Below are 27,031 nucleotides of genomic sequence, written 5' to 3'. Positions count from 1 at the left end.
AGAGAATATAAAGAAGTTGCTCAGGGTTACATAGCTAGGAAGTGACAGAGCCAGGATTCAAATCCAGACTATGAGGCTCCAGAGCCCGCAGGCTTAATTGCCATGCTATGCTTGCTCCTGTGAATTATTATGAACAAATTTCCCTGCATCTGGTCAACTCAGGTGCATTGGCAAGACCAAAGTCCATACATTCCTTACAAAATCATGGGGACACCTCAGCACTTTGAACCTCAAAACATCCCCCCTTCAACCCCCCCACTGCTCCTTTGGGTCTACATTCCCAATGAACTGAAGGTAAAAAACAAAACAAAACAAAAAACAACAACAAAAAACACTCTGCAATGTCATTAAAAGCACAGAAGCACAGAGATTTACCATGAGGAACTGATTGCAAGTGAGCGAAACCAGCTTCTAAGTTCATACTTGAAAAATTTCAGTGTGAAGGCTTCTAGTGAAAAATACGTGGAAGCGAAGTTGAGCTAATGTTTTACACATTTTAGAATTGCTCTCAGGATGTGTTTCATTTTAGAAAAGCTCGAGAAAAAACAGAAAACATTTATGGAGTGTGAACTATGTGCCTGGCATTGGGCTAAGTGCCTTTTCACACGTGTAACCTTATTTAACATCACAACAATCCTGTAAAATATTATTAATTTCATTTTTATGGATGAGAACAAAGACCCAATGAGGTTTTACACTTTGTTCGAGATCACACAGCTAATAAGCATTATAATTGGTAATCAAACTTAAAAATCGACACTCCCCTCTCCCCAATTTGGGTTATTTTAGGTTATATGTTATACAGTGCTATGCAGAATATTGATGTCATTTGAAGGAAATCATAATCTCTTGATTCTCAGTAGCCATGAATGCATCTATTGCTTTCGCTAGTCTGTAAGCATTATGGGGCAAACTCGGGTCTTACTTATTGTTACATGTTAATAATACTTGGTGGAGAGTATGCTCAGAACAGTAGCTGGTGAGCCCCTTAATACTGTGAGTGTAGACACTGACACAGGGATAGATGATAATCCCAGGTAAAGATACAAATACAAGCTTAAGGCAAAGTATACGTCTGAGCCTTAATTTTTTGAGGCCCTGTGAGGCAGATTTGCCAGTAGACCTGCACAGACCCCACCACTGCAGCACAGGATGCAGCGCCCCAAGTCCTGGGGTGGGGTCTGTGATTTACCTCACCAGGCAGCCCCTCTCTCCCCCTTCCCTGGTGCCTCTCTGGCTGCTGTCTCACTTCCTTGGCTTTGAACCTTTTGGCAGCCTCCAATAGCTCCTCTTCAAAGAGCTGAAGACAAGCCTGATGTTTCAATTGCCTTGCTTAATTCTAGGCAGGTTTCCATTAATCGTATTAAATGCAGGTGAACAAAGGGCATTGAGTTTGTGACAGAGCTGAACGGTATCTGGATAAACATAAACAAGAGAGGTAATCCCCCAAGAGCCACTGTTTGCCCTCAATTGGAAGGATGTCAGCAGTGCCCCTGCTAAGGGAGGTTGGAGGGTGGGAGGCAGAAGAGATTTAACAAGACTGGTGCTGAGCATCTGGACTCTGTATTAAAGAGGGGAATAAAGCTTGTGACTGGAATACATTAGGAGAAACGCAAATGTTCTATTCACACACACACACATACACAAATTGGCATTCATAATATCAGCCTTTAATCTACTCAAGGCTCCTTAGCTTGCCTTATTCATTGCTGACTTTCATCTTCTCTGCAAAGCCTCTTGCAAAAGGGCCCTTCTCAGATCAGCTTTAGGTCACAGGGGCAGAAATACTGTTGCTGAACTGATATGCCAGGGAGGAGCATGTGTGACTGGAAAACAGTATGACAACATAATCCCAGCATGGACTGCTGAGATCAGTGTGGGGTGATGTTGGCTTTTCTAGCATCTACTGAATCATCTGTTGGAAGCAACAATTGAAAAGAATAAAAACAAACACATGCAACATCCGGCCACGAAGACTGCCTGGCCCATGTCTGAGAAAAAGGATCTAGTTTGGGTAGGATCAGGTGGGAGATGGAGGGAGCAATGAGCTGGGAGTTAGGAGACCTCAGTTTGCTTCTTCTCTCCCTCTGGCTGAGTGGCTGGGTGACTTCAGGTTGCCTGGCCTCTGAGAAATGAGGACACTGGTTCAACTGGTCTGAATCAAAAGTTTTCTTTAGTTTCAAAGGCAAGGATTTGTCTTATATAAAAGAGGTTTTATAGAAGTGCACTGTAAGACCACAATCTTGAAGACACTGTAATCTGAATCTTGATTTTCTTAACTCACCCTGTTTAGAATGTTTTGCATAACATTGGTGGGCAAAGGAAGAGCATTGGCAGGTGCATTAGAGCAAGAGGTTGAACAAAACAACACAAAACAAAACAGAATCAGAACACTACTGGCTCACACTGTGACCACAGAATTCCAATCCCCCGTGGGTCTTAAAGTCTTCTTTGCAACGGGTGTAACAAGGAGAAATGACAGGATCCCAAAAGAGCAGTCAATAATCTTAGGTCACAATTACGTTTCCCAACATGCTACTTACTTGTGCACATCTTGTTTTCTCATGTTCTTTCTGTCTGGAACATTTCCCCTATCTCTGTTTATAAAAATTCCACTCGTTCTAACTCTAAGACCTCCCGGATGGAATGAAGTGTCTTTGCACACTCTTTGGTTATCACTTAGAATACTTATTTTCATTTACCTCATACTATACATCACCCCCCTTTAACTATAATTACAGATTATTAGCTTCTGGAAGGCAGGGCACGGATCTCATTTATCTATGTGTCCCTGGTTCTGCTTGGCACATTGGAGGCACCCACCCAATAACGATTTCTGAATTGAACTGAACAGGGATTTCCACATTACCTGCTAATGTTACGGCAATGGAGACAGAGTCATATCCCAAGGCATTGGTGGCATTACAAGTGTAGAAACCCACATCAGCTTCCACTGGTGCCAGAATCTGCAAGGAATCATCTGGTTGTAGAAGAATCCTGGAACAGCAGAAAGAAAAAGGCAGGCCAGGTCAGTAGAGTCCTTTTTGGAAATAAATATTGGTAAAGCAGGAGGGAACCCAAGGAACATTCAGAATCCTGTTTTAACAAAATGGAACTCAGGAACCCAGGCTCTCTTTCCTCTGTGATTGCTGTGATTCTGGTAGCAACCCCGAATAAGGAGGTTTTGACTGCTTGCACTACTTGTTGACTACTTGATCTAAATGCTACCAGTTGGAGCAGTCAGCACATATGTACTAAATAAATGAGAGAGAGTCATCAATCAGCTGCCTCCTGCACACCCCTACCAGGTATACAGAATACACCTCAGGGGTAAGAGGGGAGGGAGAATGAATGCTGCAGATGGGTCCAGGGAAGTATTAGGGAAAAGGAAGTGTTACAAAGGAGCAATGGGGCTTAGTTGGATGGGAGAAAGTAGATAGAGCTTCCAGATATGAAGAAAGGCATCTGTTAAGGCTTGGAGAAGGGAGAGAGGAAGGCAAAAATCAAATATCAATGAGAGGATCTTGATGTGTACTTTGGAAGGCAATTATATATGTAATTACCTCTCTGTTTCAGGTAGTCTTATGTCCATCTATTGCCTTCACTAGTCTGCAAACATTATTAGCTCAAAACTCAGATCTTACTTATTATTTTAGTTCCCACAACATTTGGCAGAGGGCCCTCTGTAGAGAAGGTGCCCAGTAGAATGAAGGCAACGCCTGCCCTTTGGGGTCACGTAGACCATTCCAGAATAATCACTAGTTCAGACTCTTTGCTTTACTTGAAAAGAATAAAATTGTGGGTGTACCATGGACTTCAAAACCCATTCCAACCTCAGTCTCCTACTTTTTCTTCTTTTGAATTAGACCACTTACAAAAAATACTACATCATGGCAGTGAGGCAGATCAATGATTAAGGATGACTTAAAGCTGATATCTTGGTGACTTGGTGAGACTGATGATAACTGATGAAATGTGTTTGTGGAGGTGAGGATCCAGAGGGCAGTAGAGGAGGACACTGTGGGAAGCTCAGAGATCAAGTACTCAGACCTGGCAGGGCCTTAGGTTGATAAATCATTCAACAGCACAGAAATGATTTAGAGTTTGATTTTGCACTCTTAGAGTCAGTCACTTCTACCTTCATGATTATTTTCAACTCCCCAGTTTCAAAAAGTTCAAAGATATGGTTGCCTAATAAATTAATATCCATCCTTAGAATACAAGCAGGTAACAGGGGTTGTTTTTCAGGAAAGGGGAAAAAAACCCCATAAAATTCTCAGGAGAACTCACAAGTCTTGGTGATAAAATGAAGACAAGGAGTTGGCTCTCCTGCCTTAGCAACACATTCTCCCCGCTTGACAATTCTTTTCTTTCTTCAGTATTGCTCTAGACTCTATGTCATTTGCAGTTTGGCACAGCCTCTAGTGAGCTCCTAATTTTTCTGAGGTGGCTGAAAAGTCTGGCATCAAATCAGGCCCCCTCAGAACTACTTTTGGCTTTGGGCCTATTGCATTGCTTATTCTTTTTTCTTTCTTTTTGCATTGCTTATTGTTGCCTCCTATCTCAGGGAAGGCAGGGAAGAGAAAAAGCAAGGCTTACATCAATTTTCAATCTAGTTACCTACAGCAGCTGCAATAAAAAAATGGGGAAGGAAATATCAATAGAAAACCGTGGATGGTTTGTGTTTGCTTTAGCGCCATTCCAGACCATCACTGTGATTACTGGGGGCAGTCAAGCTATTGCGGCACTGAACCAGAGCTGAGGGATGGCAGAGAGGCCAGAAGAGAGTGTGATAGCACTCATCCAGCCATTCGTCACTCATCCATCAGCTAGGTGTTTTGTCTCAAAGAATCACATATTCATTGTTAGTTTATTTCAAAGGAACTAATAACAGAAAGGTGACTATACAATTTACTTATCTTTGGTAAGCCATGTAATATTTAAGTAATAATATCACTGTGTCCTAAAGGTATCCTAACAGATATAATAGTGTATTATTTCCAAATCTCATTAGATGTTCAGGCTGTCTTAGATTTGAAAAATTACAAATTGACTTTATTATTCAAAACTTTATGATGTCCCAGGAACATGTATGCCTCCATAACAATTTCCAAATAAAATACAGACAGCAGGTTTAGGCAATTTTTTTAAATATATATTTTATTGATATTTTACAGAGAGAAAGGGAGAGAGATAGAGAGCTAGAAACATCGATGAGAGAGAAACATCGACCAGCTGCCTCTTGCACACCCCCTACCGGGGATGTGCCCGCAACCAATGTACATGCCCTTGACCGGAATCGAACCCGGGACCTTTCAGTCCGCAGACCGACGCTCTATCACTGAGCCAAACCGGTTTTGGCAGGTTTAGGCAAATTTAAATATGATTGACTACTCAGGATAATAGAACTTAGTAGATAATGGTTCAATTTTATCACACTCGAAAGGCATGGATTAAAATTCGTTAAATTCCCAAGTCCGCCAGGACAGTTGCACCCCCCGCCCCCCCAAACTGGCACTCTCTTTCTCCACTACAGAAAGAGTTCTTGAACTAAACATTCAGAGCAGGTCTACTGAACTTTATTTTGGTCCAGCTATGATTTATGTAATCACCATTGGCAAATCCCTTCACCTTCCCGCATTTCAGTTTATCAATGTCTAAAACCCAGTTGAAGTATGTTTTCCTACTCAGCAGAGGGAACTGTTAAAATGAGCTTGATAAGGTACTTCCAGACCATCTTTTGGTATTTCAATGACCCTTCCACTGATAGTGTCGGACACTCTGAATGGAGGCTTACCAGTGGGGAGGGGCTGGAGATGAGGATATTTTTTGAGAAAGGAGCAAGAGAGGCACATGATATTGGCCAATTTCTCCCTGGACATCTAATTAGATCTTCATATTCATAGATCATGGTTTTTCCCATAGAATGACTGACTTTGCGTGATCGCATGAGGAGGATGTAAACCCTTCTCCCCCACTGGGCCTGAACCAATTATGGTTTTCAGTGGGTATTAGCATTTGTAGCTGCATGAGTTCCTCCAGGCCCTCATGTTACTGGGTGAGCCACAATGTTTTCTGCCTAATGCCTGGAGAAGATTGCATTGTTGGCAAGGAGAAGGAAGGAGATCCATGACACCAGGCACAAAACCGTAAGTGTCTGAGCTAGGATGGGAATAGCGGAAATGGAAAGGAATCTGGGTCTTGAGACCAGCATTTGTATATTCTTTTATTCTGTAAACTGTCTATACAAAGATAAAAAAGCTTAAGTATCTGTCTTCATAAAAACAGTTTTAAATATTGTCTTAAGACAAAATCTACATGGGACAAAATCTAAATTTGTCATGTACTGCATATACTCAAATTATTTATATTCACAGAACTGAACTCATTAGCTCGAGAGTCCGTAGTAATTTGATGGCAGAGTCAGGATTTGAAATAAGGTTTCTTGGACCAGCACTTTTCCTCCAATCTATCATGTCTTTAACATTCCCATAAAACTGATAGATGGGGGTTTGGAAGCTGCCACTAGTGGGAGCAAGAGTTCTGAAGCGGGTATCTATGCAGGGCTCTCTAGGAAACATGACAAGGCAAAGGAAAGGGCTTGTTGTGAGAGTGAGGTTTGCTGTAGGTTATCTATCCTGGCATCTACGGAGAGAGCTTCCTGAAAAAAACATACATTTCCTTTATACTTCAGGCATGTACTCTATTAATTTAACTTAATTTGTTAGTAGCTGACTTCTGTCAGCTTGTGTTTAGGCTTTGAGTTTACAGGACTGTTTCAGAACGCACAGGCACAGAAATGTGGTGCCGCTTTCCAAGCAAAACCAGAAAAGATTTCTCTGGGGTTGTTTTGGAATTTAAGGAATCAGAGAATGAGGGGTCATGGAATGGGGCCTAATTAAAACCTACATAGCAAATGGTACTGTGGTCACATTAAGTATATTAATACTCGCTGCTTTCTTCCCATCCCCACACCACACGTTCCTTTTGGTTTACTGATCTAAAACTTAATGCTTCATTTCTTTGGTCATCCTTTTAACCTGAAAATTCTGGAGCCGTTTTGCTTCTCTAGTGGCTTTTATTAGTAAGCTTCTAAGCACGACTTCTCAAACACTCTAAATAAGGAGCTGTTGAGAGAGTACAAAGAATTGTTTTAGTTACACAAGTAAAACCCTCATTCTCCATGTGAGTAGGATATGAGCAAAGAGCCTGTGGGCCAGTCCTACCAAGTACAAGATCCTTGGGGTGAAGTTGTTCCTCTGCATTTGTAATGTACAACGAGAAAGCGCTCTTGTTTGAAAAGAAGGCAGCTCTGAGTGTCCAAAGGAAAGTTTATAAACATTCTGTGAGTGGCGTGGCATCATGATACCCTCTGAACCCTTGGTTCAACTGTGAACATTGCTGTCTTGGGCAGGCCCACTTCTCATGTGGCTTCCATGACCAACCACAGAAGCTGCTTTGGAGGGGAAGCCTTCCTGACATCACTCAAGAGACGTGGAGTCATGGCCTCATCTTGGGTAAGCCTGTCAACTCTGTGAGCCTCTTAGTCCCTTCTGCAGATTTAGAATAATACTGACCTCAAAGAGATCTCATGAGGATCAAACAAAGAAGTACACAGACTCATTCTTACTGCTTTCTAAGTAAAAAGGCTTAAATGTCAGATGCATCTAAAAAATAATATATCTTAGTGGTACAGGTCGTGGTATCCCATGTTACTATCTTGGAATTTCTCTTTGAAATTTCCAGTTGTCAGAGGAAAATTTCAAACACTGGACCCAGAAATACCCATCTGCTGCATGGGCCATGATTTTGTACCATCTCAAGCCTCTCCCCCTAACAAGTAAGCATTCTAAATTTTAGGCCTCAGTACAGGACTGGAAGCTGGAAATCATAGGTATATCCTTCCTCTCTATAGCTATTTTCATCAGTTCCAAGTTACTTGCCCTATAGTCCAACACAAACTTATCTCTCTAGTCAAAATGGCACCGTTGACTCTCCTTGTTACTAACTAGATTGGAGTTGAATTCATGCTCTTTCTCCTGTCTATACTTTCACATTCTTCCATCCCTTAAGGACAAGTTCAAGTTCTACTTCCTGTGTTACCATAGCCCACAAGAATATCTCCCTTTCCTGATCTGGCAGAGTTGTTCTGAGCTGTAATACAGAGCCCTTTCCATTCTACAATGTCTCATTTCTTCAGTTAGATTGTAAACTAAAGGCCCCTGGACTGGAGCTATTTTACTTCTTTCATAGTTCCTTCTTTAGTATTCAGCAAAATTCTGGCATGCTGAATAAATACTCAATGGATGCTGGTTTGGTTACCTTCAGAATAGTGGAGCTAAAACAATCACACTGACAATATAAGCATACTGGCTAAGAGCAGACTGAAGGGCCATAATGGCTGAATTCCAGCCCCAGGTGTACCACTTTCCAGCTGTGTAACCTTGGGCATGTAATTTACCTAAGTTCTCAGAGAGACAGTTTCCTCATTCATAGAAGGTGGAAACCAATAGCACCTATCTAGGGTTGCTGGGAATATTCTACATGACTTCAGGTATTTTAAGAACACAAAAAAGTGTCTGACCTATGGTTAAAAAATGTAGAAGTGCAGGTTATTATTATTCTCTTGTTGATGTCATCATCAGCACTGCCATTCACCCTTCATGTCTGAGCCTATGTATGCTGGCTGTTGTGAGAAACATTTAAAAATGTATTTTTAAATTAATTTCAGAGAGGAAGGGAGAGGGAGAGAGAGACAGAAACATCAATAACGAGAGAGAATAATTCATCGGCTGCCTCCTGCACCTCCCACACTAGGGATGGAGCCCGCAACTCAGGCATGTGCCCTGACCAGGAACTGAACTGTGTCCTCCTGGTTATCAGACAACGCTCAACCACTAAGCTTCACTAGCTGGGAAGAAACTGTTTGACATAGGTAAAACTTGGGAAATGTAGGGGTTCCAAGGACAAAACTGGCAAATGCAGAAGTGGGCAGGGGACAAGGGGTTTGCTGTGGGAGGAAGTGAAGGGGGAGACATGATGCATCTACCTTGGTGGTAGCACTGGGAGTGGAAAAAGTGGGGCAGAGGCTGGGGCCACATGGCACACTGACTGGGCTGGCAACGGCCTCAGTTCTATTCTTGACTCAGGAATCTCTGAATAAGGACAACTACTTTTTTCCATAACTGTATTAACATTATTAACCAAATACTGAAATCTTAGAACACAGAGAGAAAAAGCCAGAATCCTGTAATTGCAAAAATGTACATAAATAAGTGTTAAAAAATAAGAGTTGGAAAAAAGTAATTTTGGAAGCAAATAAGCAAAGTGAAGGGAGGCTGTGCAAAGAACATCAGTTCCAAACTCCTAGGAGGTGCTGTTGAGGACTTTTCCTTACAATAAAATGCAGATTTATTTATTTTTCCTGCTTAGGGACTCGTTAGGTAGGGACAATCAAATCTGCCACAGGAAAGAGAGTAGGAACCAATATTTGTTAGACCAGTGTATACAAGCTTTAGATAATTTTATTCTATCATGATACTAGGGTGACATTATCCTCCCATTACAGAGAGGAAGCTAAAGCTCTGAGAAATAACTTGCTCAGCTAGTGCACAGGGTGGAATAATCAGGAATCAGGAATGACCTTTGACCTTTAAAAAAAACAAAACTGATTACATCCAGGCATCCATTGGGGCCTAATAGGAAGGCATGTGGTTTGGCTTCACTTTTGGTGGGGGCAATTTGTGCCAAGGTTTGCAGCTCCTTAGGGAAATGGACGATCACTACCAAGAATATTCTGGATTTTAAATGATTGGAAGGCATGTGGTTTGGCCTCATTTTTGGTTGGGGGCAATTTGTGCCAAGGTTTGTAGTTACTTAGGGAAATGGACAATCACTAAAAAGAATATTGTAGATTTTAAATAGTTTGAGGTTGAAGGGGAAAAAATGCTGTGAGAAGAACTCCTCTACAAGCAAGAATTTTTTTTCTCTGAAACCAGAAATTATAGTAGCCCAGAGACTTGCAAGGGAGAGTTTTCTTTTGTGCAGATATTTTGGGGAACAGATTTGAGGTTCAGGAAGAGTTTCATATCACCATTTGGCTAGGGCAACTTTTTACAACTTTGGCTGTTTTTAATGTAATCGCCAACTAAAAGTTATTTAATGCCGGAAGCTTCATGATTGCTCCAGGTGGAAGTATAGAAAATATTTTTGGAATGGGAAAGGCCACCTGACCACACATTCTTAACCCTGTCCTAATACTGCTTGCCAAACTGTTCAGCTTCCTTCTCTTCAGAAATTCATGAAGTCTTGGATTTGCTAATATGGGTTTTTATCTGTTTACTGGGTAGTTCATTTCAAACTACAAACCTCTGCATAAAATGACTGATGCAGGGCATGGATCATCAGACTCCAGTCAGCTGTCAGCTGTGTTTGTAAATAATTTTATTAGAATGCAGCCACATTAGTTTCAGTATTTTCTCTCTTTTTAAATAATATACTAGAGGCCCAGTGCACTATTTTGTGCATCAGTGAAGTCCCTTGGCCTTGCCTGTGGGATCAGGCAGAAACTGGTTCTCTGACATTCCCTGAGGGGTCCCTGATTACACCTGGTAAAATCAGGTGCATGACCAGACCTGGAGAGATGCAGGAGGTTGGTCAGCCAGGCAGGGATTGCAGGAGGCTCTAGTTCTCAACCTTTCTAATACCCCGACTCTTTAATACAGTTCCTCATGTTGTGGTGTCCCCCAACCATAAAATTATTTTCGTTCTTAGGCTCTATAGCAGCAGTTCTTAAGGGTCGTGACCCACAGGTTGAGAACTGCTAGCAGGGTTGCCTAAGACCATCGGAAAACACAGATATTCACATTATAATTCATAATAGTAGCAAAATTACAGTTATGAAGTAGCAACGAAAATAATTTTATGGTTGGGGGTCACTGCAACATGAGGAACTGTATTAAAGGGTCACAGCATTAGAAAGATTGAGAACCACTATTCTAGGGCAGTGTTTCCCAACCTTCTCTCATGATGAGAATCACCTGGTGGAGTTGTTAAACCACAGATTCCTGAATCCCAACTAAGAAGTGCTAAACTAGAATTTTTGGGAACATATAGGTAAAATTGTATACTTAACTAGTGCTCTAAGACAGATTTTATATACAGAGCACTAAGTTAGGTATGCAATTTTACCTATATGTTCTCAAAAATTCTAGTTTAGCACTTCTTAGTTGGGATTCAGGAATCTGTGGTTTAACAACTCCACCAGGTGATTCTCATCATGAGAGAAGGTTGGGAAACACTGTTCCAGGGCATGTCTGGCCCATCTCAGTCCCAGTCGACTGGACCCGGTAGCAAGCTACTCTACCAGTTGAGTGTCTAGCCCCTGGTGATCAGTGCACATCATAGCAACTGGTCAACTGTCTGATCCCTGGTGGCCTTAGCATATCATTAGCATATTACTTTGATCGGTTGAATGGCACCCTGGACACTTAGCATATTAGTTTTTTATTATATAGGATATTTTAATTGATTTTTAGAGAGGGAGGGAGGTGGAGAAAGAGAAAGGAAGGAACATTAATGTGAGAAAGAAATATCAAAACATCCCATAGATACTCCCAATGGGGCTTGAACCTGCAAGCTTAGTTATGTTCCCTGACGGGGAATCAAATCCATGACCTTCCCATGCATGGGATAAAACTCCACTCAACTGGCCACCTGGCCAAGGCCAGTGTTAGTATTTTCTCTGGCCGCTGTTGTGCTTCTGTGGCAGACCTGAGTGGCTGAGCTAGAGATAGGACGGCTAAAGAGTTTCAAATGTTTACTTTCTGGCTCTTTTCAAGAAAAATGTGCTGTCCCTAACCTAGAACATGGAGGAATTTCCACTTGTGGTTTATTTCAGTGCTTTCCTCATTTATGACAAAAATGTTAATGACTTTTTCGGAATGCTGCCATTTGCTAGGACCATTTTTTCTGGAAAGAATAAGTGAACTGCTTAGGGGACCTTTGGAGACCTACTAGGCTTTCAGAGACCAGCTAGTGCCTGACTCTGAGCTCCACCTGTGCTGCCCAATGGCCACTGATTGTCACATGTCCTCAGATGCTCTCTGATGCCTGGTTAACCCTGGTCATTTCTGTGACCTTTGCCTTCACTCTTCTCTCCTTTTTTTTTTTTGCTGAAGCTTATTATTTACTGGGATGGTTCCTTCCCCCCCCTCCACCCCCCATTGCTATTCTTACACTTTTCAGCTGGGAAAAACATTTGTCATCCCCATTTCCTTTAGTTCTATAAAGGAAACAAGCCAAAGCAAATTGAAACTTGTTTCTTCTTCCTTCCCTATCTGCCCTGCCTGCGAAATTTATAGTATCTGCAAACTTGAGAACTGCATTTCGTGTGCTTATGACTTATCCATCTAGCATTATTCACAACTGCAGTGCTGAAATTGACCCTGGGGGCAATTCCCATCCGATGCTCTCTTCTAGTCTGAGAAGTTTCCATCTGTGGATACTCTGTGTTGCCCAAGCCTCTAAACACTCCTTAATTCATCTCCTATTCAACACCACTTTGGAACATTGTCCAAAGCTTTCTGGAAAGTATAAGCATTTAAAACATACAGATTTCTTTCCTACCAGATCAGAACTGGTAGTAAAAGAATTGTCAGTGCAATACAAGCCTCCTCTTCTGTTGCTTGGATTTAGGCTGACAATTATTCATCACACTGTTTTCCTAGACACCCTTCTATTTCAACTCTTTGAACAACTGCCTAGGTGTACCTGTACCTGTAAATAAGAATAAAGCTCCCTATTTTGTGATGTCCTTGAAGATAGTGTGATATACTGGCCCTCTATCCACATGACATTACCTCGATACTGACAAATGAGTACCCATTGTGGCCCTGGTTATTTTACAGACACTAGTATTTCTGTTCTTCACACCCTTGCTCATCTGCAGGGCAAGTATGATCATGTGAACTGAAATTTGAGCCTAGGTGACTATGATTCCAGCCTCATTGTCCATCTACCACTGTTGACTGTCCTTGGTGCTAATTGCTGTACACCTACCATTAGGTGAACATAGCATGAATGAAGCAGGCTCAGAATAGAAAAAAAATACACACAAAAAACAACACACACACACACACAAACACACACACAAACAAACAGGAAAAGGCTTAAGGGTCAAAAGGCAGAACTTTTGGGAGGAAAGGATCAATCTCCATTTTCAGATTTCCCTCCCAATTTATAATCCGGTTTCTAGTGCCAATTTTGGAGGAATTTGGCTTTTCTTTTTTTTGTAATCAAGTCAGCAGTGTCCTTACAGGTATTGCTCCAGAGTTGGACTCAGATATAGGAACACTGGACATTCAGGGTGGGGCAAAAGTAGGTTTATAATTGTTAGTATCTTATGTAATAAAAGCCTAAGCGACCATGACAGCAGAACAACCAGAACGACCGATCACTCTGATGCACCCCGACTACAAGGGGGCAGACGCTCAACATAGGAGCTGCCCCATTTCTGTAGAAATGCTAAGGAGCAGTGAGCCCAACGGCAAGGACCAGGAGGTCCCAGACTGGGAGAGGGTGCAGGCCAGACTGAGGGGAGGGAAGGTCCTCCTAACCCCCACACAAGCCAGTGCATGAATTTCATGCACTGGGCCTTTAGTGGAAAATAAAGCAAGAATTAGTAAATAATAATACAAGAACAAACTCTGTGTTTTACATACTCACAACTCTAAACCTACTTTTGCCCCACCCTGTATATTTGTCTGTACTACTGGTATTAGATGTGGGGAAGAGTTACTTCAGAGATCCTTTGGCTAGTGCTGTATTCTAACCAAATGCTAATTGGTATTAGCTTTTGTCTGAATTTCACCTCAAAATGTGGTAGAGAGTAAGATGGCCCAATACATGTTCAGTGTAACTTAAAGGCAAGAAACTGTTTCATCTTGCTTGTGATCTAGGGCTCTAAACACACACACACACACACACACACACACACACACACAGGCACAGGGCATCCATACTGTAAACATACAGAGTAAGAGACACAAACACAGACCTAACAGTCATAATGTTTATAAGTGCCTATTATGTGCCTAGCACTGTGCATGCGTATAGCTGGGTATGTATATGAAAAGGTAGAACAACAGATAGAAAAGGCTTTCCTTCAGAAGTGCCAAAATAAAACAAAAGCCTTATAGATGGAAGCCAGCTGGCAGAAGACTGAATGTTAATTTATGCTGGCCTAACTGACCCCAATGGCTTCTTTTCAAAACAATGGCAAGCCCATGTATTCAACTGAGGTTAAAAATATCAATAAAAAGAAATAGTTCTTGGAGCCAGACTTACTTTGGGTTCAAATCCCAATTCCGCTACTGATGAAGTGAATTTAGCATCTCTGTGCTTCTATGTTAACATTGGTAAAATGGGGATAGTAACTCAAAGGGTTATTGTAAGAATAAATGAATACCTGTGAAACAATTTGAACAGCCAAAACCGGTTTGGCTTAGTGGTAGAGCGTCGGTCTGCAGACTGAAGGGTCCCAGGTTCGATTCCGGTCAAGGGCATGTACATTGGTTGTGGGCGGTGTGCAAGAGGCAGCTGGTCGATGTTTCTCTCTCATCGACGTTTCTAGCTCTCTATCTCTCTCCCTTCCTTTCTGTAAAAAATCAATAAAATATATTTTAAAAAATTTTGAACAATGCCTAGCTCAAAGCAAGTGCTCACTAAATGTTAGCAATAGCTAAGATGGTTTCTCCATTGGCCTGGATGCATGTGTTTCACATTGAACAGTTGTGAGCCACAGATCCTCCGTTTTCTGAATCTTCTGTAGTGGAGACCACTTAGGCCAGGCAGAGATGTTTAGCTGGGAGTGGGAATGACCCTGGAACTCTGCCATAATTGCACATTAGATACTAAAAATCCATATTATGCAAAAGCATGCGAACTACATAGCAATTAGAAATCTCTATCCATCATCCCTCTGTTCGTCCATTCATCAGTTTATCCTGTGTTGAGTGTTTATTATGATCTTGGAATGTCAAGAAAATAAGACTTTCTTAAACACCTGTCCTTGAGAAAGATGAATGTAATACAGAAGGTAATGTGGAAAAATATCTAGCTAATTCTAATACACAGTGCCAGAGTACTATATACAGGATACTGGGTAGATGGTGGAGGAGGTCTTCTGACCCAGCTGTCTATAAGGAAGGGTAGGCTAAGGCAGACAAAGTGGGTCAGAAGGCCCCAGGTAAATTCATTGACAGCCAGTAATCTGGTACTGCCGAAGGGCAGAGCTCAGAGGGATGAGGTTGGGGGCATGGCAAGAGATGAAGAGAGAGAGGCAGGCAGAGGTCAGGTGTTCTTTATCATTCTAAGACATTTGGAACTTATCAAGTGATGGCAAGCCATTACAAGAATTTTAAGCATGGAAAGTTTTCCCTAGAAAGATGCTCTGGCAGTAACACATCAAATGGTCTAGAGCAGGAATCAGTTAAGTTTTTCTGTGACAGGACAGGGAGTAAATATTTTAGACTTCGAGGGCCACCTACGGTGGTCTCTGTTGCATAGTCTGTGTTCTGTTTGTTTTTAAAAATGTAAACACCATTATTTTAATAACACTTTAAATAACCTGGGTTCAAATCTTAGCTCTACCACTTATTAAGTGTGAGATCTTGAGCAAGTTAACCTAACTGCTCTGGACTCAATTTCAATAGTTCTTTTAATAACACTTTAAAAGCCATTTTTAATAACCCTTTAAGATATGTAAAAGCACTCACTGTAGTTTACCAATCTCTCTCTCTCTCTCTCTCTCTCTCTCTCTCTCTCTCTCTCTCTCTCTCTCTCTTTCTCTCTCTCTCTCTCTCCTCCCTCTTCCTCTCTGAAATCAATAAAAATATATTTTAAAAAAAGTTTAGAAATCTGAAGAGAAGTGTTCTGCCCACTGGAGTTTAATACAAACTTGGGGACTAAGTTATTTTATCCTACACCAGCATGTGTGTGTTTCTTAGTTCCTGAAGGGCAGTCACCTTGCCTTATTTAACATCTCACTGTTGGCTGCCTGTCACTGTACTTAATGCCCAACAGATATTTGTGGAATTAAGGGGATGAGTGCAAAGGACCCCTTACTAGTCCCTACCCCCCCCCCCCCTCCCCTGCCCCCAGCTTCCATTACTGCTCCTCTACTGGGGATCAAGCCTGCAACCCAGGCATGTAACCTGGCCAGGAATCAAACCGGTGACTTTTTGGTGCATGGGAGGATGCCCAACCCACTGAGTCACACCAGCCAGGGCCAACAGGTCATTTTATTTTCTTGTCTAATAGTCTCCAAAATGTCCCCGAGGTACTCAGACTAAATCCTAATGCTCCCTTGACCTGTCTTGCTGGCTCAGGCTGTTTAGAGAGTCCTTGAGTACACTGCAGTATCCTAGAGACCAATAGCCAGCTGAATCTCGCAGACTCTTCCAGGAAGATGGATTTGGGCACTAAGCAAAAACAGACTAACCGAACTACAAACTGGGCATTTCAGCACGTCTCTATTTGAAAACAAATGAGCATTTCTGAACCGCTACCGAACACAGCGATGATGACAAGCAATGAAACCCAACACAAAAGAGGTCACCCACAGCCCAGAGCAAAGCAGTCCCAGTGGCGGCTCCATGCTTCCCGCCTGCTCTGGGCAGATACATTCCCTTTCTTTTCTCAAAAGCGCCTGGGAAACTGTACAGAAACTAAACTCCAGCCGTATTTCTCACTCGCCATTTACGTACAAATGAAAATGTATGATGCCAAAGATCAGAAATCGAAATCTTTTGCTTTTCCCTACCTCATGCCATTAACCTGCATGAACAGGTCAAGGCCAGATCTAGAAAAAAACATGTGCTTTCCCTCTTAATACTGCGCCCCACTGCACCAAGGTTCTAGTGACTGAAGATACAGAATTTGCCCTCAGCTGTCCCAGCCTTAACACCTTTAGTATCGTTAACACCTGGATGCCATGTGTCTTTCTCTAGCAAAACACTGATGCAACTTTTAAATCTGAAAACCATTAGGGATAAGCTCTCAATACCCATTAAAGTAAAAATTAAAAGACTAAAGCAGTGTTTCTAAGTCGTATTTCAAGAATTATTGGTATTCCTGAAATTACTGGGCCAAAAAATTGTTCATTGATCAAAGGAGTACTTGGAAAACACTCATATACTATACTGTCCACCTGGAAAGTCGCAACACACGCTGGAGTGCTTAAAGGATTTAAAAAAGAGGTGAAACAAAAAATAATTTTCAATTGGGGGATAGTTAAATGCATTCAAGAACAATAATCAGCTGTTTTAAAAAAAAGATGATATACATTTCTACATGCTATTCTGAAATGTCTCCTAGACATGTTGTTGAATAAAAATTAAATCAAAATTCTAAACATGAATAATAGCCCATTAAATACCTCCAAATTCTCTGTGCGTATGTTTTATATGCAATACAGTAAAATATATAAACATTCCAGAAGGATGTATACCAAATTATTAAGAATGACAGCCCCTGAGGAACAGGGCTGGGGGGCAGAGGGAGACTTCCATTTTTACTTTATAGATTTAGCTATTATTTGAATTGCTTTATAGCCCTTTTATTACTTTTATAATAAAAAAACAAGCACTAAATTAAAAAAAGAGAAGTAAAATCGAGTAGTAAATACATCTGCTTAGCTTTAAGTGAGCACGTCCCAACTCATGTGATCAAGGAGCCCGTTTTGTGGAGCACACAGAAACAACTTGTGCAACCAATCCTGAAGTTACTGCACCTAAGGCTCTCCCCTCTCCCTGCCAAGCACATGGGTTTTCACCTCAATTATATGTATTTATATAAAAAAAAGGAGGGACCCTGGAAACAGTTAGTAGAAAATAGTAAGGGTCTTGCAGCAACTTGGGATCCTCAGTGATGAACAGATACATAGACGCATAAACACCCTCATTCCCTCAAACAGCATGGGTTTGAGCTGGGCAGAACTGGCTTTGAATCTGATCTCTCAATTCTGCCTTCCTCGAGCTATCTAACATTAAGTTCCTTGACTGGGAGCACAAAAGAGTGGACAGACTACTCTTTGGAATCATATGAACTCAGTAACAATTCCTCAGTCTGGCTCTTACTAATGTGATCTTGGGCGAGTTGCTGAACCTTGATTTTCTGTGCTAACTTGGGGATAAGGTCAATCTTGTGGACTGTTAGAATAACAAATGTAGTTACACAGAAAGAAACCTAGCACACTACATACATCCTGGTTTCTTTCCTTCCTTTCCCAAAGCTAGCATACCATAGAGGGGTAGCCAAACAACAGTGTTTAGAAGTATATTTGATGAGAAGAGCATTCCACATGGATTCAGAGATAATAAAAAGTTAAAATGAGGATTCTGGGCTACCTCTCCCATACATAGTCTATGATTCTTCAAGTGACAATGTTATTTTTGCCACATACCTTAGCTCTATCACCTAATAAATATGACCTTGTGTCCTCTTCTGTAAACTGTGGATAAGAATTGTGCACACTTCTCAGGGCTACTGTTGAAATTCAGTGAGATAAAGCCCATAAAGTGTTTATACATGCCTGGCAGAGAGCCACTACTCATTAATGTGGCTATCGTTGCTGTTGTCAAGGGCACTATAAAGATTAAAAGAGACAGTGCATATAGAAATCACATGACAGTGCTTGGCACATAGGTGGTGTACAAAAAATATTACTTTTTTTCAGCTCCCCTCCTTTGTAAAAAATATTATTTTTTACTGATTTCAGAGAGGTAGTCCAGAATTTCTATATGCACTGTCTCTTTTAATATTTATAGAAATTAAGGAATCAAACTGTGACCTCTTGGTTCATAGGTCGACGCTCAATCACTGAGGCACACCAGCTGGGCATTGTTGCTTCTAATACCCCTCTTGATTGTACATTACTAATGGCTAAGGCCCAAACAAGTAATACATGCTGTCATTCCAGTAATGACACACCAAAACAGAGTCACCAAGGGTACTTATTCACAGTTTTCACCAGGGATAAAAGCTTTCTGGAACAAACAGCCATGTCCAGCCCCGAGAGAGACCAGGCTCGCTGGCGAGGAGCAGCAGGTGCTGCCTGCACTCTCTCCCCAGCCCTCGGACCTACACACGTGGAGTCAATGGCTGGGTGTGTAATAGCTCATCTCACAAAGACGTAATGTCACAAATAATGCCTTGTCCTGAAACCACGGCGTTCTGCCCGAAGTTCAAAGCTCTCCAGTGAGCGTTTCATTACCTGTTGGGATCCTCTGGGGATCCCGGTGAAGAGCCATTGTTGCTATTACCTTATAAAGATGAGAGAGTACAGTGTAGAGAAATTAAATGCCTTGACTTTGCTCCAACAGTCGACCAGTGCCGACAGAGGGCCTGGAAGCCTGGGTGTGATCCCTGAGCCAGGGATCCCTTGAGTGCTCCAAGTCCCACCCTTGGGAGCACCTTGGAAAGATGTGGCCCTCTGCCCCCATCCCTCCCTGGACCAGAAATTACAAGGCTCACCTGTCACTGAACTGCACCTCCTCTCCATTCCTGGCCCAGCTGATGGTGGGCCGAGGGTTGCCCACGGCCTCGCAGTGCAGAAGCACGCTCAGCGTCCCGCTGGCCAGGGCCACCGTCTGGCCCAGGTGGGTGACCACCTCGGAGGCGGAGAGCTGCTGGGCCGCCGAGATCTTCCGCAGGATGGTGGGCTTGCGGTGCGGCCGGCGGGAGCCCCCGGCCGCCTCCCCCCCGGAAGAGGAGGCTGCGGCGCGGAGCAAGCTGGTGAAGCTGGACACGGGCTTTCGCGGCGGGATGGCCACGGGGCGGATCCGCTGCTCGGACGGCTGGAGGAGGGCGTCCCGGGGCTCCCCGTGGCGGCGGAAGACGTCCTGGGCCAGCTGGGCCACCAGGTGCTTGGCGTAGACGTCGCGCAGCTCCTCGGGCTGCTGGGACAGGTTGCGCAGAATGTCGTCCAGGCGCTTCTGCTCGGCCACGATGGTGAAGGGCAGGTGCAGGAGCGCCTGCTCGGCGTTCTGGTTCTCCTCCTCGGAGGACGATGACGCGTTCCTCTCGGCCGAGTCCTGCGCCTCCCAGGCGGCCAGCAGCTCGCCGGGCCAGCCGCCCTGCTCCAGCAGCCGCGACACCAGCTCGTCGTAGCGGCTGCCCGCGTCCGCCGCCAGGCCCCGCTTCTCGGCCTTGCTGCCGTTGTTGGAGAAGATGCCGTTCTGGTGCTTGTGGGGCTGCAGGGGCTCTTTGGGGTGCGCCTTCCTCACCCGGGGCGCCTCCTCCTCGCCCCGCGGGCTCCCCGGCGGCCTGGCCACAAGCTTCTGGTTGCCCCCGATGAGCTTGATCGCGAACTGCTCGCGGGCCGGGCCGGCCGAGCAGGTGTAGACGCCCGCATCCGAGGGCTTGAGGCGGTGGATCTTCAGGTAGCCGAACGGGGCCACGGTGACGTGGGCCGAGCTGACCAGGTGCTGGCCATCCTTCTCCCAGGTGATGAGCGGCTTGCGGAAGCGCCGGGCGGGACAGCGCAGCACCACCGTGGTCTTGGGGAGCAGGTAGGCGAACCCGCCCACCACGAAGTGCAGCTTCCTCTGCCTGCGCGTCTGGATGTACACCTTCCGGGCCGCCTCGATGTGCGGGCTGTGCTTGGTGGACGGCCGCCCTGGCCCTGGGATGAAAGGGAAAGTAGATGGACAAGGGGAGAGCAGAGAGACATGAGAGTGAGATGCAGAGACAAGAAAGAAGGGGAAAAAGAGAGAGTAGGAAGGGAAGAGAAGAAGAATGGAAGGGACGAGAAGGAAGAGAAGAGGCGAGGAAAGTGCTTCAGAGTGGCATTAGGCAGAATAGGAGGAACTGGCTACCAGCTGTGCATCCTCAAGCTGCCGCCACAATAAAAACCAGAGTACAAATGAGCTGCAGCCGGGCACTCGCCCTGCTGTGTTTTGCTGTCTTTAGGGGCTGGGATGCAGGGTTCTAGATGCAGGGGGCTTCAGGGGAAAGCAGTTCCTCTCATTAGAAGGACTTAGAAATGAACATCGTTACAAAGAGACAGAGGGCAAAGGGAAGGAGAAGGTCCCTGTTTCCATGTTTATCCTTTGCACCCGCAGAGCACCTGGGCCCTTGTGGGCCCGGGGGGAGGAGAGCCTAGAAGTGTTACAACTCCAGGGATAAATATTAAAGAGAACAAATCTGTTCTGAGCAGTTTAAAACCCCAGAGAGGATAACATGAGACTTCATTAGCAGTAGGCTGCCTCCGGCTTCCAGATCTCCTTATGTCCGCCAGTGACCTTTGCTCTCCCTCTTGCAAACTTTTTCCAGGAGAGGAGAGAACCTCACCTGGCCAGCAGTCGTTAAGATTCCTTTTCCATCTCCAGCTGAGCTCCCCAGCCTGCTGCCCTCCAGGGCCCCACCACCTCCCACCAGCCTGGGCTTAGGGAAGGTTACTGCGTGCTTCCACATGGGGCTCATCTCCCCACCCCTGAGCTCCGAGGTACTCACTTGCACAGGTTGCCAGCATACAGGGCCTGATGGATGAGGAGAACGGCAGGGGAGGGCACAGGGAGGAGTTGACAATAGCCGAGACCCCGGTTTTCAGCACCTTCCTGCAGATGGCACTCCGCGTCTGGGTGCCCTCGCCGCAGCTCGTGGAGCACTGATGGGAGAGAAAGGCCAAATGCATGTGAATGTAGGGAACTATGGGCAAAAGGGCTTTTGTATGAGTTCTCAAACTCACCAACACATGAGAAAAGTTATTTGAAATCTGCAACTCTGACAGAGAGAGAGCGGGTGTGTGTGTGTGAGAGAGAGAGAGAGAGATTACTTGACAACATGTAAAGACATGTTGCAGCTACATAACGTTTTCTACTGTAAGGTTTCCTGTAGGCGTTTCACCTGTTTAGATCTGTGGCCTAGGCTTTAGAGTTACTGAGTTAGAGTCCAGTGTTCAAATCCATCTCAGTATTTCATTACTTGGTAAGTTATTTAAACTGTCTGAGGCTATTTCCACTTCTTGTGCTCATTTTGCAAGGTTGGGCATTAAATGAGGTAATATATTTCAAGTGTCATGCACAGAACTGGCATTCAATGCTAATTCATTTCTCCTTTCTTCACAAATAAGTTAAAATATTTTTAATGTCAAGCATCAGATAACATTTTTAATTTTTTTTTTTTTTTTTTTTTTTTTTTTTTTTTTTACTGTCTAAAGTTTTACATGTCTCATTTTCTCCCAAGCGACACCCTCCTCCCAGCCATTCCCACCCCAGGAATTTTGAAAGCATGGCCATTTAGTGCTGCTTAGTAGAAAAATAGACTGTATGTCCATCACTCCAGTGCAAGCATCAGATAATTGTTATATATCTACATCATTTGAGGTAGGGTGCTAGATACTATAGAAAAAAAACCATTCAAGATAGTTCCTAATGCCAAGGGGCTGTCATCAAATGAAGGAAAAATTACAAATACATTATTAAAATGAAATAGTACTTTAGGGAAATAGAAATCAAAAGCACATTGAGATACCACTTCATATTCATTAAAATGGCTATCATAAAAAAGAACAGGTAATAATAATAAGTATTGGTGAGGATGTGGAAAAATTAGAGCCTTCATATATTGCTAGTAGGAACATAAAATAACATAGTCCTCTTGGAAAACATTTAAAAAAATTTTTTTAAATAGTTTCTTAAAAAGTTAAATATAAATTTATAACGAGACCCAGCAATTTCATTCTTAAGTATCTAACCAAGAGACATGAAAATAATACATCCATACAAAGATTTGTATGTTAATATTCATAGCAGCATATTCATAACAGACAAAAAAGTGAACAAGTCAAATGTCCATTAATTGGGAAATGGATAAACAAAATGTGGTATATCTATAAAATGGAATATTATTCTATCAAATAGAAATTTAGTTCTATGTGCTACAACGTGAATAAACCTTGAAAACATTATGCTAAACTAAAATTTGTAGTATTCAAATTATACTTCAGTTAAGCTGTTTAAAGAGTCAAATAGTAATAAAATTTTAGTAAAAATACAAACCTAAAGGACAAGTGAGGCACTATAAAGTTAATTCTAACAATTGTTGAATGCTTATGGTACACTGGGGATTTCCTGACCTTGAATGTGGATAGAGTCTAGACAGGTGTAGAGAACCAGGGATTAGCATGGGAGACAGGTACATAACCAGAACAAAGGTAGAACCGTTCAGTGCAGAAGTCCAAGGCAGGTTTGGGGGCAGAGCTCAACCGCTTTGAGCAGAAGGATCCTATCGAGAGCGTCAGGAGTTCAAAAGGCCAGACATTGGGAGACTTTTAATTTTTCAGACAGGAGGTTTGGAATTGGTCCATAAAGCAAAGAGGAGCCATAGAAGGGAGGAGTGAAATGATGAAAGAGGTGTTTTGAGAAGGTTAATCTGGCAACAGTGTCCAGGAGGGATGGGAGTAGAAGATGGATGGCAGGTAGGGCTATCAGTTAAGGACGCTGACACAGTAGTCCAGGTTTGAGATGATAAAGGCCTGAACTAGGGTCATGGCAGTGTGCCATGGTAACTTAAAAAATGACAGTAAAAGCCAAAAATATATTATCTTATCTTTTCAAGTATTATATGCTAGCCCATTGAAACAAACTACTCCATGCAAAGTTCTATGATCCACACTACTCTGAGAGACATTTAAGATGCAAAAAATGGGGATGAGAGTCAAACCTATTGGTTTTGTTCCCCCAATGATTATAGATTCCAGATTCCACTCATCCCTTATTTCATTGTAAATGACAGCACCAAATCCAGGGATCAGGTAGAATAGAGGTAAAGAGCATGGAAAATTTGAAAGCATGACCATTTTAGTGCTGCTTAGTAGAAAAATAGACTGTATGTCAGACGATCGATTTATGATATTGGTCAAGTCTAGTTCTTTCTCTAGGCTCAATTTCCACTTTGCTAAAATAGGGAGACTAAGCTAGAGCAGGGAGTTTCAAACTGTGTTCTGTAACTATGTTAAGTGAGTGATTTAGGGGCTTCTCATATGAACTGAAGACCCATCCGTTGGAAATCTGGGACCACTACCCACACTTCCACAAAAACAGCGCCAACTTGATCTGTTTTAGATTTTTGGCTTCATAGTAACATTTCAATTTAGAAATTTAGAGTGCTGTGACTAATTTTTAAAAGAACAACTAAGCTATGGGTTCTTCCAAGTTCCCTCTAGCTTCAAAATATACCACTCTGACTTTATTTTATTTAAACTTTTTTTGGGGGGTGGGGTGGGGTGGGGAACAACTTCCCTAAAAATAAGATTTAAAAATATTCACTAGCTAACTCTTTCAGGAGATGGAAGGGTTTCTTTTACATAAAAGAGATAAGGCCTTTTGAGGGTCTTATTCTCAGAATAGAATCTGAGAGTAATTTTACTTACGGTGTCTAAACCTTTGGCTTAATTCTGCCTCTGAGGGATTCTGTGCAGTAACCAGGAGATTGAGGCAGATAGTGAGGGATAAAGACACTCATAAATCATCCAGGGCTTCCTTCCTCCTGGGGGCAATGGGATGTACTGGTTTGTGTGGAATGCTTCTCAACCATGGGGCCCAGAGTAGGAATGACAGGGCCAACTGGAGCCTCTGTGAACACCTGCAGGGCACTTTTCTATGGCACCAGTGTGAGTTTCATCCCCTTGATCACTTCCCACCATTCTCAGCCCCTCCTCAATGTTTGGAATTTCCATTCATCAACCCCAATAGCTCAGAATCTAATAATATCCCTTCGATAATCACGAATGATTTCTAGTTCCCACAATGCACCTTCCTCTTCCTAGGAAGACTGGAAAAGGCTGGGGAGGTTTATGTCATGATCCCTATTCTAGCCAGTCAAGGTGAGTCTTTTCTTTTATTATCTCTCTTCCCGACAATGTGCAGGGATGGAAGATAATCATGACAATAACTATGGCTAACTTTCAGTAGGCACAAAACACTTTATATGCATCATTTAGTTTAAGCCTCCTGATAATCATAAAGGTGGACACTATGATTATCTCCAACATTTAGATAAGTGAACTAAGGCCATGAAAGGTTAAGTAACTAGCCCAAGGATATCAGAGCTTTCATACATTATTGGTGGGAATGTCAAATACAACCAGGAAGTAGTAGAGGCAGCAATAGAAACTAAGTAAAGGTCTGCTCTACTTAGTGGTTGCCATGGGACCTTAATTCAGCAGTCTCCTTTCCCTAGTGCCTAATCACAAGGGTTCCTCCTTCAAGTCTGCAGGCCAAAAAGGACATTTTCTGGATTCTGTGTCCTATATGCTCAGGGACTACGAAGTCCAGGAACACGGGAGAACAATTATAATCACAGAATCAGCATTCCATTCATGGCAGACTATCGCCCATGGACGTAGGAGAGCAATGCCTTGTGCAGTTCTCCCAGGGAGGAGGTCTTCATCTGGAGCCTCATACTTGGCAAATATACCAGGGCTCTTTCCTGCACTGCGATATTTATCACGACTTTTTTCATATCTAATATCATGCCCAAAATCATCACTCCATGGGAAAATTTACACACACACACACACACACACACACACACAAAATGCATATATTTTACACAACCTTTCCCTTTATCCTGTTTCTAAAACATGACATTTTATTGTTCTGAGATATTTAGGGGTAAGAAACCACCAGAAGGCAATTTTACTGCTAAATTATAAAACTTACGATGATGCAGGCTAACTCTCAATCGCAATGTCCTTAGCAGGCCTCATCTGATGGGACTCTATATGGGTTGATAAAATGTGGGACAAGAATTCTAAGCACCTATGTTGATAGAGCTGGCATCTTAATTTTCAGAGGCAGCTCCCCCTTGGTGGAAGCAAGTGCCTTGTGATGTATTTCAGCCAGAAGCTTGTATATCAAGCAAAGAAGGCAAAGGAGTCAGCAAAGCCAATTCAAATGCTGCCCTATGCAAAAAAAAAAAAAAAAAAAAAAAAAAAAAAAAAAAAAAAAAAAAAAAAAAGAGGGAGAGGGCCTTGAATCTGATTTTGACATAACACTTCAGGCCTAGTGATTCTTGGCTAAATTTGCCCGAGGGGCAACAATTTGGGGAAAGGGGGCCTTCTCTATGGAAGACACACTGGTCTGTTGTAGGCAATTCAGAAAGATGTCGGGGCTGAAAACGGATCAGTTGAGCTGGGTTTAAATGAATGAATTGATGCTGTGTTAGAATAGGAATTATTTAGACAGATTAGTTGGGGACATATCCTTAACTTTTGAGGCAAGTCAGGAAGGGTGAAGGCTGATGCAATCATCTCCGTAAAAGCAAGACAAGAGGGGAAATCAAGTTATCTTGCTGGGAAGTTGTTGAAGTTTGGAGCCAGAAAACGGCCAGGAAAGAGGCAAGATTTCCTTGGCCTTCTTTTCTAAATAAGTTATGTTCCTGATTGCCTAGTAACGTGGAAGAGAAGAACTTGAGAGCCTTGGCCCTTCCTATGTAGAGACTAGAAACATCCTGGAGTAGGAGGTGTGGGGAGGTCAGGAAGGCACGTTTGGAGACAGAGGGAGAAGAAGCTTATGTTCTGAGAAGAATCCTGAGCCCAAACAGCATGAGTGAGGCCTGGTCTTGTTCCATGAGGAACCTGTTTTTGATTGCATGCTTCAGATTGCTGAACAAGGGCCGGCTGCTTAGCTCACATCCCTGTAGACTAGTTAAAAGTTAGTCACACAGGATGGTGTAAATGGTTACAATAATTTGGCTCCATAATGTTAGGAGGATTATTTTGTTCTGTTCTTGCCTCCCTTTCCTCCTTATTGATGCCTCTTTCATCATCTCCTTCTACCACACATACCTCTGACCAGTCAGAGAGGAGCCATTCGCTGGGACAGTCCTCTTTCTTGCAGGCTTGCTGGGAGGCCAGTTTTGAGGCTGAACAGAAGGTCTCGGGAAGCTCCAGGAAGCTGCCATCGGCCATGCGCTGCTTGCAAAGCACCTCACGCCTCTGGACGCCCCCTCCACAGGTCCTGGAGCA

At 43.1% G+C, this 27,031-nt stretch overlaps 1 protein-coding gene and 1 long non-coding RNA gene across 4 annotated transcripts in view; one reads left to right on the top strand and one right to left on the bottom strand.

The window, feature by feature from the left end:
- The window catches only part of ADAMTSL1 (ADAMTS like 1), an 849,328-nt gene that overhangs the window by 94,640 nt on the left and 727,657 nt on the right, over positions 1–27,031 (bottom strand). For all 3 annotated transcript variants that reach the window (XM_036434138.2, XM_036434136.2, XM_036434139.2), the window contains 4 exons: positions 26,852–27,031; positions 21,514–21,667; positions 19,534–20,683; positions 2,870–2,997 (listed from right to left, as the gene is read on the bottom strand). In XM_036434138.2, coding sequence (XP_036290031.1) covers positions 2,870–2,997; positions 19,534–20,683; positions 21,514–21,667; positions 26,852–27,031 — 1,612 coding nt within the window. The remainder of the gene's footprint in view (positions 1–2,869; positions 2,998–19,533; positions 20,684–21,513; positions 21,668–26,851) is intronic.
- Positions 355–27,025, top strand: LOC123652156. Its single transcript, XR_006741322.1, has 3 exons — positions 355–394; positions 7,415–7,517; positions 26,904–27,025. It is a non-coding gene; the product is annotated as an uncharacterized LOC123652156 (long non-coding RNA).

This window comes from Pipistrellus kuhlii, unplaced genomic scaffold, assembly GCF_014108245.1.
Source record: "Pipistrellus kuhlii isolate mPipKuh1 unplaced genomic scaffold, mPipKuh1.p scaffold_m20_p_12, whole genome shotgun sequence".
In the NCBI taxonomy this organism is placed as follows: domain Eukaryota; kingdom Metazoa; phylum Chordata; class Mammalia; order Chiroptera; family Vespertilionidae; genus Pipistrellus; species Pipistrellus kuhlii.
The sequence above is the reverse complement of the archived record's forward strand: the minus strand, read 5'-3'. Positions and strand labels throughout refer to the sequence as shown.